Source organism: Alternaria alternata (genome assembly GCF_001642055.1).
Source record: "Alternaria alternata strain SRC1lrK2f unplaced genomic scaffold CC77scaffold_2, whole genome shotgun sequence".
NCBI lineage: Eukaryota > Fungi > Ascomycota > Dothideomycetes > Pleosporales > Pleosporaceae > Alternaria > Alternaria alternata.
In genome coordinates this window covers 1,721,286-1,734,892 of record NW_017306191.1, presented here as the reverse complement: position 1 = coordinate 1,734,892, position 13,607 = coordinate 1,721,286, and the positions used below count along the sequence as shown (strand labels likewise).

Below are 13,607 nucleotides of genomic sequence, written 5' to 3'. Positions count from 1 at the left end.
GTGCCTCAGCGCGGTGCATGTCAATCGAGATGAACGCATGAGCCTAGCGCTGCGAGCAGCTTGTTGTGCATTTCCGCCGCATGGACTGCTGCTATGTACGTGGAAAGAGGGTATATACAGCATAGACACTAACAAAACGTGGCTCGACTCGTGTCTACCACGTGCCTCCGTCTAGATGGGTATTCAGCCTCTGGCATGTACAAAATCAAAACTATCGTCTCTCAAACGCCATATCCGCAGTAAGCAACGGTGCCGCGTGTCGCTAAGCCAAGAGATCCCCGCCAGTTATGCCAAACAAAGTAAACGCCAGTCGTAACGTCGCTAAACAATCAGCTTTTTGGGTTTCATGACTCGTACGAGAACCGCCGTCGGGACATATCCGTAGACCCTTCCAGAGGCGAGACGGGGGAGAGGGGATCGTCATCCGATTCGGTGCGTCTTCCATCGCGAGCACGATAGGGCGGCAGCTGGAAAAATGTGTCCGAAGGTTCCAAGGACGCACCGTCTCGGGGTAATCGTGGTGTGACGGGCGACACGTTGCCAGTCGGTAGTTGACCGCCCACAATCGCCACTTCTGAGGGAGATATCGGTGCAAGCCTTCGTGACTCGTCATGTGTAACGGGGGGTGCATCTGGCATACCAGCCGGATCTACGCCGTTGTATATCCTCTCACGTACCACCATAGACTCCTTCTCCGACAGTTGACGGCCGCCTGCTTCTGCAAGCACAGGCATGTCGCCAGGCATCTCGTAAATCTCACGCTCCTTGCCATCTGCCTCATGCACCGGCAATAAACCCTTCTCTTGCGCACTGGAGCTCATCTCGTGATGTACATGAGATGTACCAGGCAGCTCAGCCTTCGGAAAGACAATCACACCCTCGGTACTACTTCGTACTGGAGAGGTCGGAGTTTCCTCCAAAACGGGTGGATCCATCTTGGTGACTGCAGCCGCAGCGGCCTCGGCCTCGTATTTCGCCTTGATGGCTTCCAATTTGCGTTTGTGTCGCCGATGCCAAAACCACCATCCAATTGCGCACAACAGTAAAGCAACGAAGAAGCCACCTCCCACGGCAATCCCAATGACTGCCGTAGACGATAGAGGCTTCTTTTTCGGGGGAGTGGAATGCGCTACTGCATAGGTAGGCGACACGATGGGAAGGATTTCTGGTGCCTTGCCAAATGTCCAGTCGACAGCTGACACTGTAAAGTTCTGACGTTCCCAATCTACAGTCAGGTAGGCTTCCTGTAGAAAGGTTCTGCCTAGTATCCACTGGCGCGACTCACCACCTCGCCTGATTGGAAAGTACCTTGTCTTCTCTTTTAGTCCTCTGTAGGGAGGGGTTGCCTCCAAGTCTAGGGCAGCATAAGGCAAGGTGATCTGTAGAGTGGCATCGGTACTGAATTTTTGACCAAGAGTGAACGTCACACTGGGGTTCTGCGCGAGGAGACTCTGGTGAAGCTTATCGTCCACAAGGTAGAGATCAGTCGCTTCGTCGTACTGCAATCCGAATGCGTCTTCGAAAGCTTGGCAGATTTCAACTGGCAGGTAGAGTTCTGCAATCGTAGAATCAATGTACATGGTGACGTCGTCAGTTTTCATGAGATCGATGTCTTCTTCCGACGTGGTGTTCGCTGTGATGCCAACTATGCCAACCACCAGGTCGCGCTCATTGTCCGGTGCGAAGATGAAAGTAAGGTCGTTGGGAATAAGGCGGGAGGCATCGTAGCCACCCAGCGTGAGACTTCCGAGGACGGTTTGGTCGCCTATACACACGAGTCAGTGATATACAGGAAGCATGTGGGACTGTCTTACGGTACTGTGCGCCGGCAGTGTAGCCAAAAGATAGACTGGGAATGCTCTTTTGTTCGAACAGAGTAGTTATGTAGCTCGGGACTGGGTCGTCGAAGACGGAGAAGTTGGTTGACTTGGAATGCACGCCTATATGCCCGAGCCAGAAGTTGGCCGTGACCAAGGTGCCGATTGTTGTATTCTGGACAGAGGGCCCCATCTCCCCGGCCCTCCCTAGACCCACCGAATCGAAACCGTACAGTCCATTACCGACTAGTCCAAGGTACTTCTCAATCCACAGTTGGTAAAAGCCTTTTTGCTCCCATGTTTCCGAGTTGCTGCTGTTGAACAAGAAACCGCGACTAAGCTCGCACTCTGAGTCGAAGACGTTGAACGCTGTGATCTCTCCAGTCGTGGGGTCCGTAATATTTGAGATACAGGCCATGCGATTGATGGCCCATATTTGCTGACTTGCAGTCGACACATAGACCTGCACGTACTCCTGAGGCTCGCCTATGGCCAAGGTGAAGGTGTTCCATGCGCCATCAATTCCGATCCAGGTTTGGTCCGGCGCGACCGCGACGGGTGCTGGCACTGAGGCGATGCCGGGAAGCAACTTGAAGTTGGGCGTCTCGGTGATGTTTGTCTGCACATAGTCGGCGGCCGCAAGTAAGGGCAGGAGCAGGGCGGCGGCGAGGAAGGCGCATAGAGACGTGAGGCAGGCGCGATGCCCTTGCAAAGGGACCATGTTCCGTGACTAAGCGGCGCGTGGAAGGAGGCACGACTGAAGCCACTCAACCTCGAAGATTGCAGCGAACAGCATCACCGAAGGGCATTGTCTGTCCCCGCCAGCGCCACGAGAGAGGGGGGGAAAGAGAAGAAGACACGGACAGCATGCAAAAGCACTCTCAGTCCGAAGTCTGGAGTCGAGCCAGATTGGCCGGATCCTGGCATGGATGCCGAGCGAGCAGGCCAAGGCATATATTGCACCAAATGCTCTAACGGAGTTTGTCACTTGGCTACCGCTCCTTTCGACTTGACGTACCCGCCACTCGCCGCGATAGCACTTTTTGCGGGAACGCCGCAACCGTCGCGCTTTCTTGCGAGTCCTTTGCTGTGCTTCTTGATCATACCGCTTCAATGCTGCGCGGCGGCGGGCAGACAGGCTCGCACCTCAACTCCGTGAGACGGCCATTCTCTTCCCGTCGCTTTCAGCCGGTATTCTTCCGCAGCATCATTAATGAATGCAGCTGAGTGCCGTGAGGCACCCAACCCCTCGTTTCACCCCTACACCGATTGGCACATGTTCGCGCAATCTGGGGTGGGCCTCTGGGCTTTCTGGAGCTCCCATCTGCCACGGCAAGGCGCTGGGCTTTGGCCACCCAAGCCCGGACTCCAAGGCAGCCACCCCGAACGACAAGCTTGAAACAGTAGATTCTCGAGCACTGGAGCAGCGCATTCGCTTAAATTTCCCCTCTTCAGTCTGGCAGATCGGCACGCTTACCAGGAACCTGCCAAACGATCGTCATGCTCAACAGGACAGAACTATGAGTGTCGAGCCGGCATGCGTCGTCCATAGTGCTGATCCGAATGCTGGTTATGCATTACTCCTGCATCGCCAACGTGGCGTGTCAATGTCCGTCAGAGCCTCAACAATGCCTGCATGATGGTAATCAAACCTTCAGTACGAGGAACAGGAAGGGATGTCTGCAATGGTGTAGAGGCGCGCCGCACAAATACAAGCATTCGCCCATGCCGAGACAGGAAGGCCGGACTTTTAGTGGCTCCTCGCAAACCTCAGGAGAACCCGCAGTAACTTACTGTAGCAGTTGCGTGCGCCCATGGACCTGCGTGGCAGCCGCATTCGACTTGTTAAAAACCTTGACCGGATTCTTCATGTTCTGCGAGACCAGGGCATGTTATTGGTGACGGCCTGCAACTCACGTGCTGTCCGTCTCTGATCCCTGTCTGAAATAGGAGGGAAAAGGAACGTAACCAATGTACGAGCAGGTCTCGGACTTCGCCCAGAGGCCTAGTCTAGCTGCCTCCCGCGCTGATCTTCCGATAAATATGCATGCCTCTGCTCGGGACCACGCCAGTCGGTGCCGTCGATAGGCCAAAACACGCTGGACCCGCTCACCCAGATTGCCTCTGCTGCACTCTTGTATGTCCACCACTCTCTCGGGACGACTTGAGAGCACGACGTTCGTTATCCGTAGAGTGTCTGCGTGAGCAGCACTCTACAGCCGCCATGTATCTTAATCATCCGCTTCTTGCAGTAGGCTTCGCTTCGTCTGCAGCGGGGGCCGTGTTCCGTCGTGGTAAAGTCAAATCCCATTGCGCCTCGCGGCTTTGAATCGCTGCATGCTAACCGAGCCTCCAAGCCCCATATTCCAACGTTACTCTCGGAACGACCTTGCCTGCATCTGCTTCGACACTCGCAGCTATCCTTCCAGGAACCTTGTTACAAAGCGTTAGCACCTTTGGTACAGGGAGCTCTAGCGAGTATGGAATCCTTCAGCCGACCGATCCGGCCTCGATTGGATCACAGATTTCTTCTGTTCTACGACCGAACGGCACTTCGTCAGACGCCTATAACACAACATTGTCGCAGACCCAGTCTCCACCGCTAGCAACTTCAAGGATCGGCCCGTCTTCCATTAACGACACAGCAACACAGCAAAATCACATCTCCAATGCAACATGCACAATCAACATCCCAGGTGCGAGTGTGGATTACTGGTTCGCTCCAACTTACAGCCACGTGGTGGGAATCATGACAACAGAGGCATCGAATTTCAGTAACATGAATTCGTATACCCTTGTTCCTTACACGACGACGTTTGATGTATCTAGTGCATTGTCATCAGACTTTGTGTGCAGCTATAGCACGTCGTATTATGCCGAATGGGACTTCACGCTTACGATGTGTGAAGAGTACACGGTAAGACCTAATGCAGCTACTACGTCCGTTGCCTATCGGTCTGCAGCCTACTCTCCTTTTCCCTCTGGAGGTGTCATCCCTACGTCAGATGCCGGACTATATGATCTTTACTATCCGGATACCTTCCCATCGGCCACTGCTACCGTTACTCTTGGGCCGAACACCACAATAGTTCAAACTTCTGCCACGCCGTTTGTCTACTTCACAGCTTATGAGATCGCATCAGGTCACATAACAGAGACAGTACAGTTGCACTCCCCACAAGCTTATCCTTATTGGTTGAAAGGAATTGAAGAGAAACCTACCATTGTAGGCCCAATACCAGATGGCTTTCTCGAACAGATTCCACAGTCTGCATGTGATGCTGGGCAGCTCCAGGCCGTCGTGACTGTTCTTGTCATTGTCGACCTATACTACCAAAACTGGCCTGGTATGGCCCCTCAACTCATCCACGCTGAGTCTTCTGTTCTTGGTTTTGACGATCTGCCTATCGTCGTAAACAATTGGGGCACTGGCACCTCGAAGCCCATTCCGCTCACAGTAGCTGACTGGAATCTCTCTGACATTAACGGCGAGCCGACTACCACTGTTAAGCCAAACAATCGACCTGGCTCGATCCCAACAACCCAGGTGCGCGGTGGCAACAACAACAACAATGCCGTAAACCCCCCCGAATCCACCCGGGTTACCGTGGGATTTGTGGGCACCAAAGCTGTCGTGGTTGGCCCGTCCTCCGAAGTCATTGTGGGCTCGCAGACCCTGCGGGCTGGAGGTTCACCTGTTACTGTGGGAGATGGAACTCTGGTTTCTCTCGCTCCATCAGCTACAGCTATTGTTGTGGACGGTCGAACGTCTAGACTTCCTCAGGCTGGTCAATCACGTCCTCCACCCGTACTGACCATTGGTTCGACGACACTTACACCTAACGCTGCTACTCAGTTCTTTGTCGGTCCAGGACAAACCCTTTCCCCTGGAGGCGTCGCTACTATTGATGGCACCGTTGTCAGTCTGGCACCCTCGGCTTCGTTTATAGTTATTGGAGGCTCCACTCAAGCTTTACCAGAATCACTACCAGTTCCAGGCAGTCCGCCGCAATTCGTAATTGGCAGCTCGACAATCACAGCGCAAGTCACTCAGGACAGGTCGAATAACCCCAACGGCCAAAACAATCATATGCCTAGTCCTACCTTTGTGGTTTCGGGGCAGACGCTCGCCCCCGGTGCTCCTGCCATTACCGTCTCGGGCACTACGCTGTCTCTAGCAGCTGCAGGAAGTGTTCTGGTGGTCAATGGGGCATCCTCGACGATACAATCACCAGCCTTTCCCAACATAACACCACCCGTACTCACTGTTGGGAACAGTGTGTTCTCTGCTCTTGATAGTCCGCGGAACTCGTTCGTCATCGCCGGTCAGACACTGGTGCCTGGAGGTTCGGCAATAATTGCGTCCGATACTACGCTATCATTGGCATCTTCAGCATCTTTCCTTGTCGTGGATGGAGTTACATCCGTTATTCCAGATCCGGCTGCGTTGACTATCAATGTTGGCAACGAGGTCTTCGCTCCTATCTCGGCCCCATCTGGACCGTCATTTGTCGTTGGCGACCAATCTCTCATCCCAGGTGGCCCGGCAATCACCGTCTCGGGGACTACGTTATCGCTCGCGCCTTTTGCCTCATTTATCATTGTCGATGGAACTACCTCCTCGCTCGTCACTCCTAGTCTGCAGTTCGGCAACCCTCCCGTGATTACTATTGGCGGCGATGTCATCAGCGCTCTTCCAGAGCCTTCAGGGCCTGTTTTCGTGGTAGATGGTCAAACACTCTTTCCCGGTGGTTCGGAAATCACCGTTTCTGGTACCACATTGTCTCTCGCTCAATCGGCATCCCTGGTCGTGATCAACGGCGTTACCTCCGTTTTGGCTACCCCAGCTGCCCCACTGATTACTGCGCCTCCCTTAACTATCGGGCATGCGACTTTTAAACCGCTTCCAGGGACTGGTACTGCATATCTAATTGGTTCGATATTGCTCACTGCAGGTGGGTCTATCGTCGTTTCGGGTACCACCATTTCCCTCGCACACGGAGCTACTGCTCTGGCCATCAACGGAAAGACCAGCTTTATCTCGCCCGGGATCCAGCCGATTATCACCAACCCGCCATTACTTACTATCGGTTCGCAGACGTACACAGCACGATCTGGCAGTGGAACAACATTCATCATTGGCGATCAGACATTGACGCCAGGCGGCACAATTACTATCGACGGAACCACCATCAGTCTTGCGCTGGGAGCTACAGAATTGATTTACGGAAGTTCAGGTCGCACCACAAAAAGTGCTTTATTTCCCGCTACAACAACACGGCTCCAAAGCGTCACTAGCAGTGCGGCTGCGAGTGTAGGGGGCAGTAGGCCCAACGGAGAGGCTATAGCGACTGGCAAAAAGGAGGGCACAGCATCGCACTCAACGTACGGGAGGTCCATGGTGTCTGCAGTCGTCGTGGTCCTTTATTCATATTTTGCTTGAGACAGCACAGCAAGTTCTTTGGTCCTTGGCATGGATTCGCGGTCTACTAATGAGTATAATGAGCATTGAAAGGGCGTTCCTGGGTTGTTGCTAGCAAGAGATACCACGTGTACAACAAGTAATTATCGGCGTTTAATCCATCCTGGGCGGCAGACATACGATGGCGTCGCGACGATGTAAACAACAATACATCTCCTCTGGTGGCGAGTGAACTAAAAGTATGAGCGGGCGCATCGGTTTAGACGTGGCGCACCCCCGTAACGGCCGATTCCCAGAAGTTGGGATAGTTGGTAGACAATGAGAACTATTGAGCATATTTTGATCGTTCGACGGGTACTTAAAGCTAGAAAGACTCCCGCATTTCGTTGGGGCCAGGTAACCACAGCGGGCGCGATAATCCTTCATCAACGCCACTACACAGCGTCGTGCATCGGCGCAACGCCCTCCCCACACCAACAGTAAAAACAACGTACAGCAGGAATAGGCTTCGCGTCATGTAAGCGCCGCGTTCTTCTTCAACCGTCCAGTGACGGTTTCTTTGACAGCATTGCGAGGCACGGGCTGCGGCATTTTGACTGTTCATGCGAAGAGATTTTATAACCGGTGGTTCTTCTCATGTTGAGCACCGCCATGAAAAGAGAGCGTCACGACTCAAGCGGGAAACGGTGTTGTTCCATGAAAGCCTCGGAAGTGTCGAAACATCACCATTGTCTTGGCAGGCACTGGCGCGCAATCTCCCCCACTAAAGGATTTCGTTTCATGTCGTCTCGCGAACGAACACACCCTTCGCGGAACAATTCGCCCCACCACCGAGGTTGCGTCCCCAAGCACTGCAGGTTCTAGAAGATTGGATCATCAAATATGAGAGTCATTGTAGGCCGGTAGCACGAAGGGTGAAGAGTAGGGAGATTGCCTATTGCAGCCTTGCTGTTGTGAGGAACCATGCAGCAACGACCAACAATCAGTTCCCGAAAGAACGTTATGACATAAGCAAACAATCAACTGCGAACATGTTGATGCAGTGTGCAGCGGGTGGTATGGACTGAACAACATGTTGGCGCTTCACCGCATGACGTTTCGTTAAACGCCGCGGCACGATGGCAGACTTCAACCGCTCAAGCTTTTCCGACATGGTTTCACGTTTCCCATGAGGCTCTCCCGTCATTCGACGCTCAGGATGTCGTACAGGCCACTTCCAGGCACATGCATGGAGGCGACGCCTTCAAATCTCGCCCCGACAATACCTCATCACATATTATGGGTCGTGGGAGCGGACAAAGCCTCGATTCAACGTTCTGCGGCAGCTAAACGAAGCCACGCTTCCGCTTATGGTGCTAGTGCGGCGCGGAATAGATTGACAGGTGCTTGGCATCAATCCACAGACCCGGGTTTCATGCTGTTGGCGCTGTCAGGACTCTGTCAGTAAGGGCACTAGTCTTGTCATGGCGTGAACGTGCCGTGTAGGCGGAAGGAGTATAAGAGAAACAGAAGCCATCGTCGTTGGAAGGGCATCAAGCTTGACGCTGACACTCACTTTCACACGCTCTTTAGCATTACACTCACTTTCAATCCATTCGTCTATCATTCATTCGTTCTTATTCTATCTTTGAAGATACGCTCAACTTTTGCAATCCAACCAACCAACCAACACAACAACCGCAAACATGTTCACCAAGACCGCTATCATCCTGGCTGCTGCCAACCTCGCTGCTGCGCACACCACCTTCCAGAGCTTCGTCATTGACGGCAAGGACCAGGGTCAGCACTTCGCCGTCCAGACTCCTTCCAACGGCAACAACCCCATCCTCGATGTCACCTCCACTGCCATGATCTGCAACGGTGGCAAGGCTACCGCTGACCAGGTCGAGGTTGCTGCTGGCTCCAAGATCGGCATGCAATGGCACCACAACGACCCCGTTACCACTGGTGACGGTGACGAGCCCATTGCTGCCTCGCACAAGGGTCCCGTCATGGTCTACATCGCCAAGGCCGACACCAACGGTGAGGGCGCTGTCTGGACCAAGATCTGGGAGGACGGTCTTTCCGGTGGCAAGTGGGGTGTTGACAACTTCATTGCCAACAAGGGTCTCGTCGAGGTCACCCTTCCCGACCTTGAGGCTGGTGACTACCTCATCCGCCCCGAGATGATCGGTCTCCACGAGGCCAGCGCTGAGGCCAAGGCTCAGTTCTACAACGGCTGCGGTCAGATCAAGGTCACCGGCAGCGGCTCTGCCTCCCTCCCCGCCACCGGTGTCGACATGACCAAGGCTTACAAGGCCACCGACCCCGGTGTCTTGTTCAACATCTACGGTGGTGCTACCGAGTACACTGTCCCCGGCCCCAAGGTCTGGGACGGTGCCTCCACCGGTGGAAGCGCTCCTTCCACTCCCTCCAAGCCCGCTGCTTCTGCTACTCCTTCCCCAGCCTCCAGCGCCGCTCCTTCCGCCACTCCCTCTCCCGTTGAGGAGGCCGAGCCCGCCACCCCTTCTGCCACCAAGCCCGCTGCCACTCCTGCTGCTCCCTCCTCTGGCAGCGAGTCTGGCTCTGCTCTCCCCGAGACCTTCACCATCGAGCAGTTCATCCAGTGGCTCAAGACCACCACTGGCTCCTCTGCCTCCAAGGCTCGCCGCCACGCCCGCGCTTTCCACTTGTAAGCGCCTTCTATAACGGTCGCAAGACGATCTTTCTTGCATGAACTGGTGTTCATGGTTGGACCTTTTTGAGACGTATCTTCTTTGATGGGAAACCCCCATACCTTTCTTCTAAGTAGACCGCGAGATCGGCTATCACTTCTTTTGATGTAAATATAGCATTCACGACGAATGGAGTTCGAAAAGTCATTGTAACCTTCCCGTCTACTTGACCTGTGCCTATGCTACCTGTGATCCAATGACTTGACTCCGCACTTCTCATAACATGTTGACATAACTGTCGTTTCCACTTCCCGCAGTCCCTTAGTATTAGCTCTGTTTCCGGAGCTTCTTTCATCTCCTTAGCTGCTTGGTTTAGGTTGCACCTGACTCCTCGAAAAAGTACAATTCATCCTCGTATTGCTCCAAGATCAGATAGACATCCAGCCGTCCGATCTCCTGGGCACATCGTTCTCCTCAAACCATGCTACGTCACAGGCTTTCCGTTGTGCCATCTGTGTCGAGTAGACCGAGCATGCTTCGCACACCGAATCTTCCTCCCATCTAAGCTAGATGGACTCTCAACCTGTGGACAGAGTTCAAAGTTTTACGCTGATGGCTTTGGGCTGTGCCCAGAAACCCAAACGTAAAGGCCCCACTAAAATCGATAGCGCAATTTTGTGTTATTTTGCGCCTTCGTCCCTCCTCAAACAAGCCTCGAACAACGCTCAACACACCATCTCAACTCGACCTATTCTCCGACCACGAACAAGCTTCTACAAGCTATCTTGGCGAGAGTCGAGCTAGGCACACCTCACTCACGCATCCCGGGCGTCAACTATCACGAACTTCCTATATCGGACTAGCAGCACCGCACCAACCCTTGCCAAGTGCACGCCAACTGATAAGCAACGACAAGCTTCTGATGCAGTTAATATATCCTGCATGCCTACGCGACAAGTGCCATCCGTCTATGCGCCGGGCGTGTCCGTACTAGCGATTGCGAAATCCGATGTGGTTGAAGACCGAGGTTTGGTATGGAATGAGTTTACATCGTGGACAGAGAGCGGTGCGAAAACCTTGAGGTTGCGATTTCTACTATGTGGTAAGAACCTGTAGCATTTCCGAAGATTTTACGAGTTCATCGCGCAGCATACGAACGTCCCCGTCACACTTCTGTTTCCCGCAATGGTGGTTTCAACAGAGTGTTCGGATAGCTTCCCAGAAAGGCAGGAGGACCTGTAGATGCAAGCACTACGACCGCATAGTCGGACACTGTCTCGTGCAGTTGATGAACATCTGAGTGATTTGATAGGTGGACCTCGACCCATACACAAGAAGGTTCGCTCACAGAGGTCTTCTGATATCGACTGGTCCAATACACATGCAGAATGTTCTACCATACCCTTGTACCGTCCGGAAATACACCGATCTCAAAATTCGAAAGCGCTCTAATGGATAAGTCAAGCTACCAATTAGTGATCTCTATCTCGGCATTTGACCTGATTGATCTTGTAGGCCGCTTTCCAATCCACCAAGAAGGGCGCATCTAGCTGGATAGCTTTGCACCTGACCAGTGGATATCAGGAAGGTATCATCAGGTAATGAGTCTGGACTATCGCGCCATCGTATACCGAAACGGGGCGAATATATACAACATGGTGTTCGGACTTGAGCCTGAAAAATATATAAGGAGCGTCAAACGCCGCTGTTAGACTTATCAACGCAGCAAGTTCCAATAGTCCATCGCTTCCTAAACATCCTCGCTCTCTTCGCCTCTCGTTCTCGAGTCTCAAGTTCACTCATCCTTCAACATGAAGCTTTCTATCGCTGTCCTCGCCGCCATCACAGGCGCAGTCCTGGCCCGTCCCTCAAACCTCGCCGAGCGCGTAAAGTCTCGCGCCGATGGCACTCGTCGTCACAGGACCCAGCCCATGATCTTGGTCGGCACCGCCGCGAAAGAGAACTCCAAGTTCGTCGCTGATGTAGACAACACCACTGCCCACGTTGACTATTCATCCAACTGGTCTGGCGCCGTTCTCGAACAGCCCTCCTCCGGCTACTTCAAGTCAGCCACCGGACGCTTTACAGTACCAACACCCAAGCACGTTGGCTCTGGTGGAACCGAGTCCGCGTCAGCTTGGGTTGGAATCGACGGCGATTCATGTGCCAGCGGTCTGCTCCAGGCCGGTATCGACTTCACCGTCAGCAGCTCCGGCGCTGTGTCCTACGATGCTTGGTACGAGTGGTACCCTGACTACGCCTACGACTTCAGCAACTTCGCCGTCAAGGCGGGAAACGTTATTCAAGTCGACATCACCGCCACCTCCACCACCAAGGGTACGGTCAAGCTCACTAATGTGAGCACTGGAAAGAGTGTCAGCCAGACACTTAGCGCACCAAGCGGCTCCGTTTTGTGCCGTCAGAACGCTGAGTGGATTGTAGAGGACTTTGAGTCTGGAGGCAGCTTGGTCGCATTGAGCAACTTTGGCACTGTTGTTTTCACCCAGGCTAGTGCTGCTCTTAGCACTGGTGGATCGGACGGACTGAGCAGCGCTACCATCATCGATCTCAAGCAGGGTAGCACTGTCTACACTGACGTTACCATCAACAGTGGATCCCAAGTCACTGTCCAGTATATCTAAGCGATGAATGGTAAAGGAGGAGATGAGGTCTTTCGAGGTCGGGATGAGTTTAGGATGTTGTATGGACTATGATTGCGGGTGAAACATAGTATTTCAGCATATTTCTGACATTCATATGAATTCATTCATACTAGTCCCAGCGCTGTATAACCTGACATGTAGACAACCTGAATACATCCAGCGAGTCCTCGTTTACCAAAGCACGTTGCTTCCTGTTCATGACTTTTCCTAGAGTGTATCTTGAGTACCTTTTCACTTCTTTTCTCCGGTACCCTGCTGGCTGCCAGCGTTGGCGTTGCAATCGCCAGCACCCTGAGCACGTGCAGCGAAGCCACCCGAAGACACATCGCCGCCGCTTTTGGCCTGCGCGAAGCGAGAACGAGCATCGGAAACTGTAAACGCCTTGACTTGACAGAGCGAAATGACCTGGTTGAGTAGAGTGTATTCTAACAACGTCTGACTTGCCCATTGGGGTGGGGGTCTTGTCGCTACCACCAGTCTCGGACTTCTCGTCAGAAGAAGACATGATGTTAGCGTGACGAGTATATTATATAATTGTCCTGATGAGGTTTCGCCATGAAGCTGTGGTATCGAAGAAAGATTGCGAAGCTTTCTTTCCTTTGGAGAGAAAATACCTTTTTATATCGCTCTTTGAAGCCATTGTTCTGGTAGTTGGCATCTTTCAGCGGGACTAATCATGACTCGAAGGACTATGCATAACATAGTACAGCACTGACACCATGCCTTGCAGATTGGAACGTTAGTGTAGGTACAGGGGATGACCTATACCCCTATTCATGACGAAGATAGTCCCGCATGTCTAGAAGGGGATTGGAAATGGGTGTGGATTGGGGAATGTATGAAACATCTGCTGACGAGCTCTCACGAGGGTTCAGCTTAGCCGTTTCAATCGATCCGACGCAAGCCCAGCTTCTTACTATTCCTCTCCGGTCGGACAAAGACACTTCTCGCTCGGCAAGTGTCAAAATATGTTAACACATGGCTCCCAAAACCCGTAATGGTTCCCGATGCATACACATGGCGTAGTAGATCGAATTGGCGACGAAGATCA

The 13,607-nt window shown here is 53.1% G+C and overlaps 5 protein-coding genes across 5 annotated transcripts; 3 read left to right on the top strand and 2 right to left on the bottom strand.

Moving 5' to 3' along the window:
- Positions 1-233: 233 nt before the first annotated feature.
- Positions 234-2,786, bottom strand: CC77DRAFT_336445 (acid protease). Its single transcript, XM_018531312.1, has 2 exons — positions 1,815-2,786; positions 234-1,765 (listed from the first exon to the last, which is right to left on the bottom strand). The coding sequence occupies exons 1-2, from the start codon at positions 2,536-2,538 to the stop codon at positions 345-347; spliced, it is 2,145 nt and encodes a 714-aa protein (XP_018391029.1). The 5' UTR covers positions 2,539-2,786; the 3' UTR covers positions 234-344.
- A 1,255-nt stretch (positions 2,787-4,041) lies between these two features.
- CC77DRAFT_1057376 (hypothetical protein) lies at positions 4,042-7,260 on the top strand (the record flags this gene model as incomplete). Its single annotated transcript, XM_018528008.1, has 2 exons — positions 4,042-4,111; positions 4,175-7,260. The coding sequence occupies 2 exons, from the start codon at positions 4,042-4,044 to the stop codon at positions 7,258-7,260; spliced, it is 3,156 nt and encodes a 1,051-aa protein (XP_018391028.1).
- Positions 7,261-8,924: 1,664 nt separating this feature from the next.
- Positions 8,925-9,914, top strand: CC77DRAFT_1028092 (hypothetical protein; the record flags this gene model as incomplete). Its single annotated transcript, XM_018526417.1, has 1 exon — positions 8,925-9,914. One exon carries the CDS (start codon positions 8,925-8,927, stop codon positions 9,912-9,914), a length of 990 nt encoding a protein of 329 aa, XP_018391027.1.
- Positions 9,915-11,263: 1,349 nt separating this feature from the next.
- Positions 11,264-12,634, top strand: CC77DRAFT_1016539 (hypothetical protein). The gene has a single exon (XM_018524223.1). It carries the CDS (start codon positions 11,705-11,707, stop codon positions 12,533-12,535), a length of 831 nt encoding a protein of 276 aa, XP_018391026.1. The 5' UTR covers positions 11,264-11,704; the 3' UTR covers positions 12,536-12,634.
- Positions 12,635-12,787: 153 nt separating this feature from the next.
- CC77DRAFT_1091112 (hypothetical protein) lies at positions 12,788-13,122 on the bottom strand (the record flags this gene model as incomplete). Its single annotated transcript, XM_018529550.1, has 2 exons — positions 12,987-13,122; positions 12,788-12,937 (listed from the first exon to the last, which is right to left on the bottom strand). Exons 1-2 carry the CDS (start codon positions 13,059-13,061, stop codon positions 12,788-12,790), a joined length of 225 nt encoding a protein of 74 aa, XP_018391025.1. The 5' UTR covers positions 13,062-13,122.
- Positions 13,123-13,607: the final 485 nt, after the last annotated feature.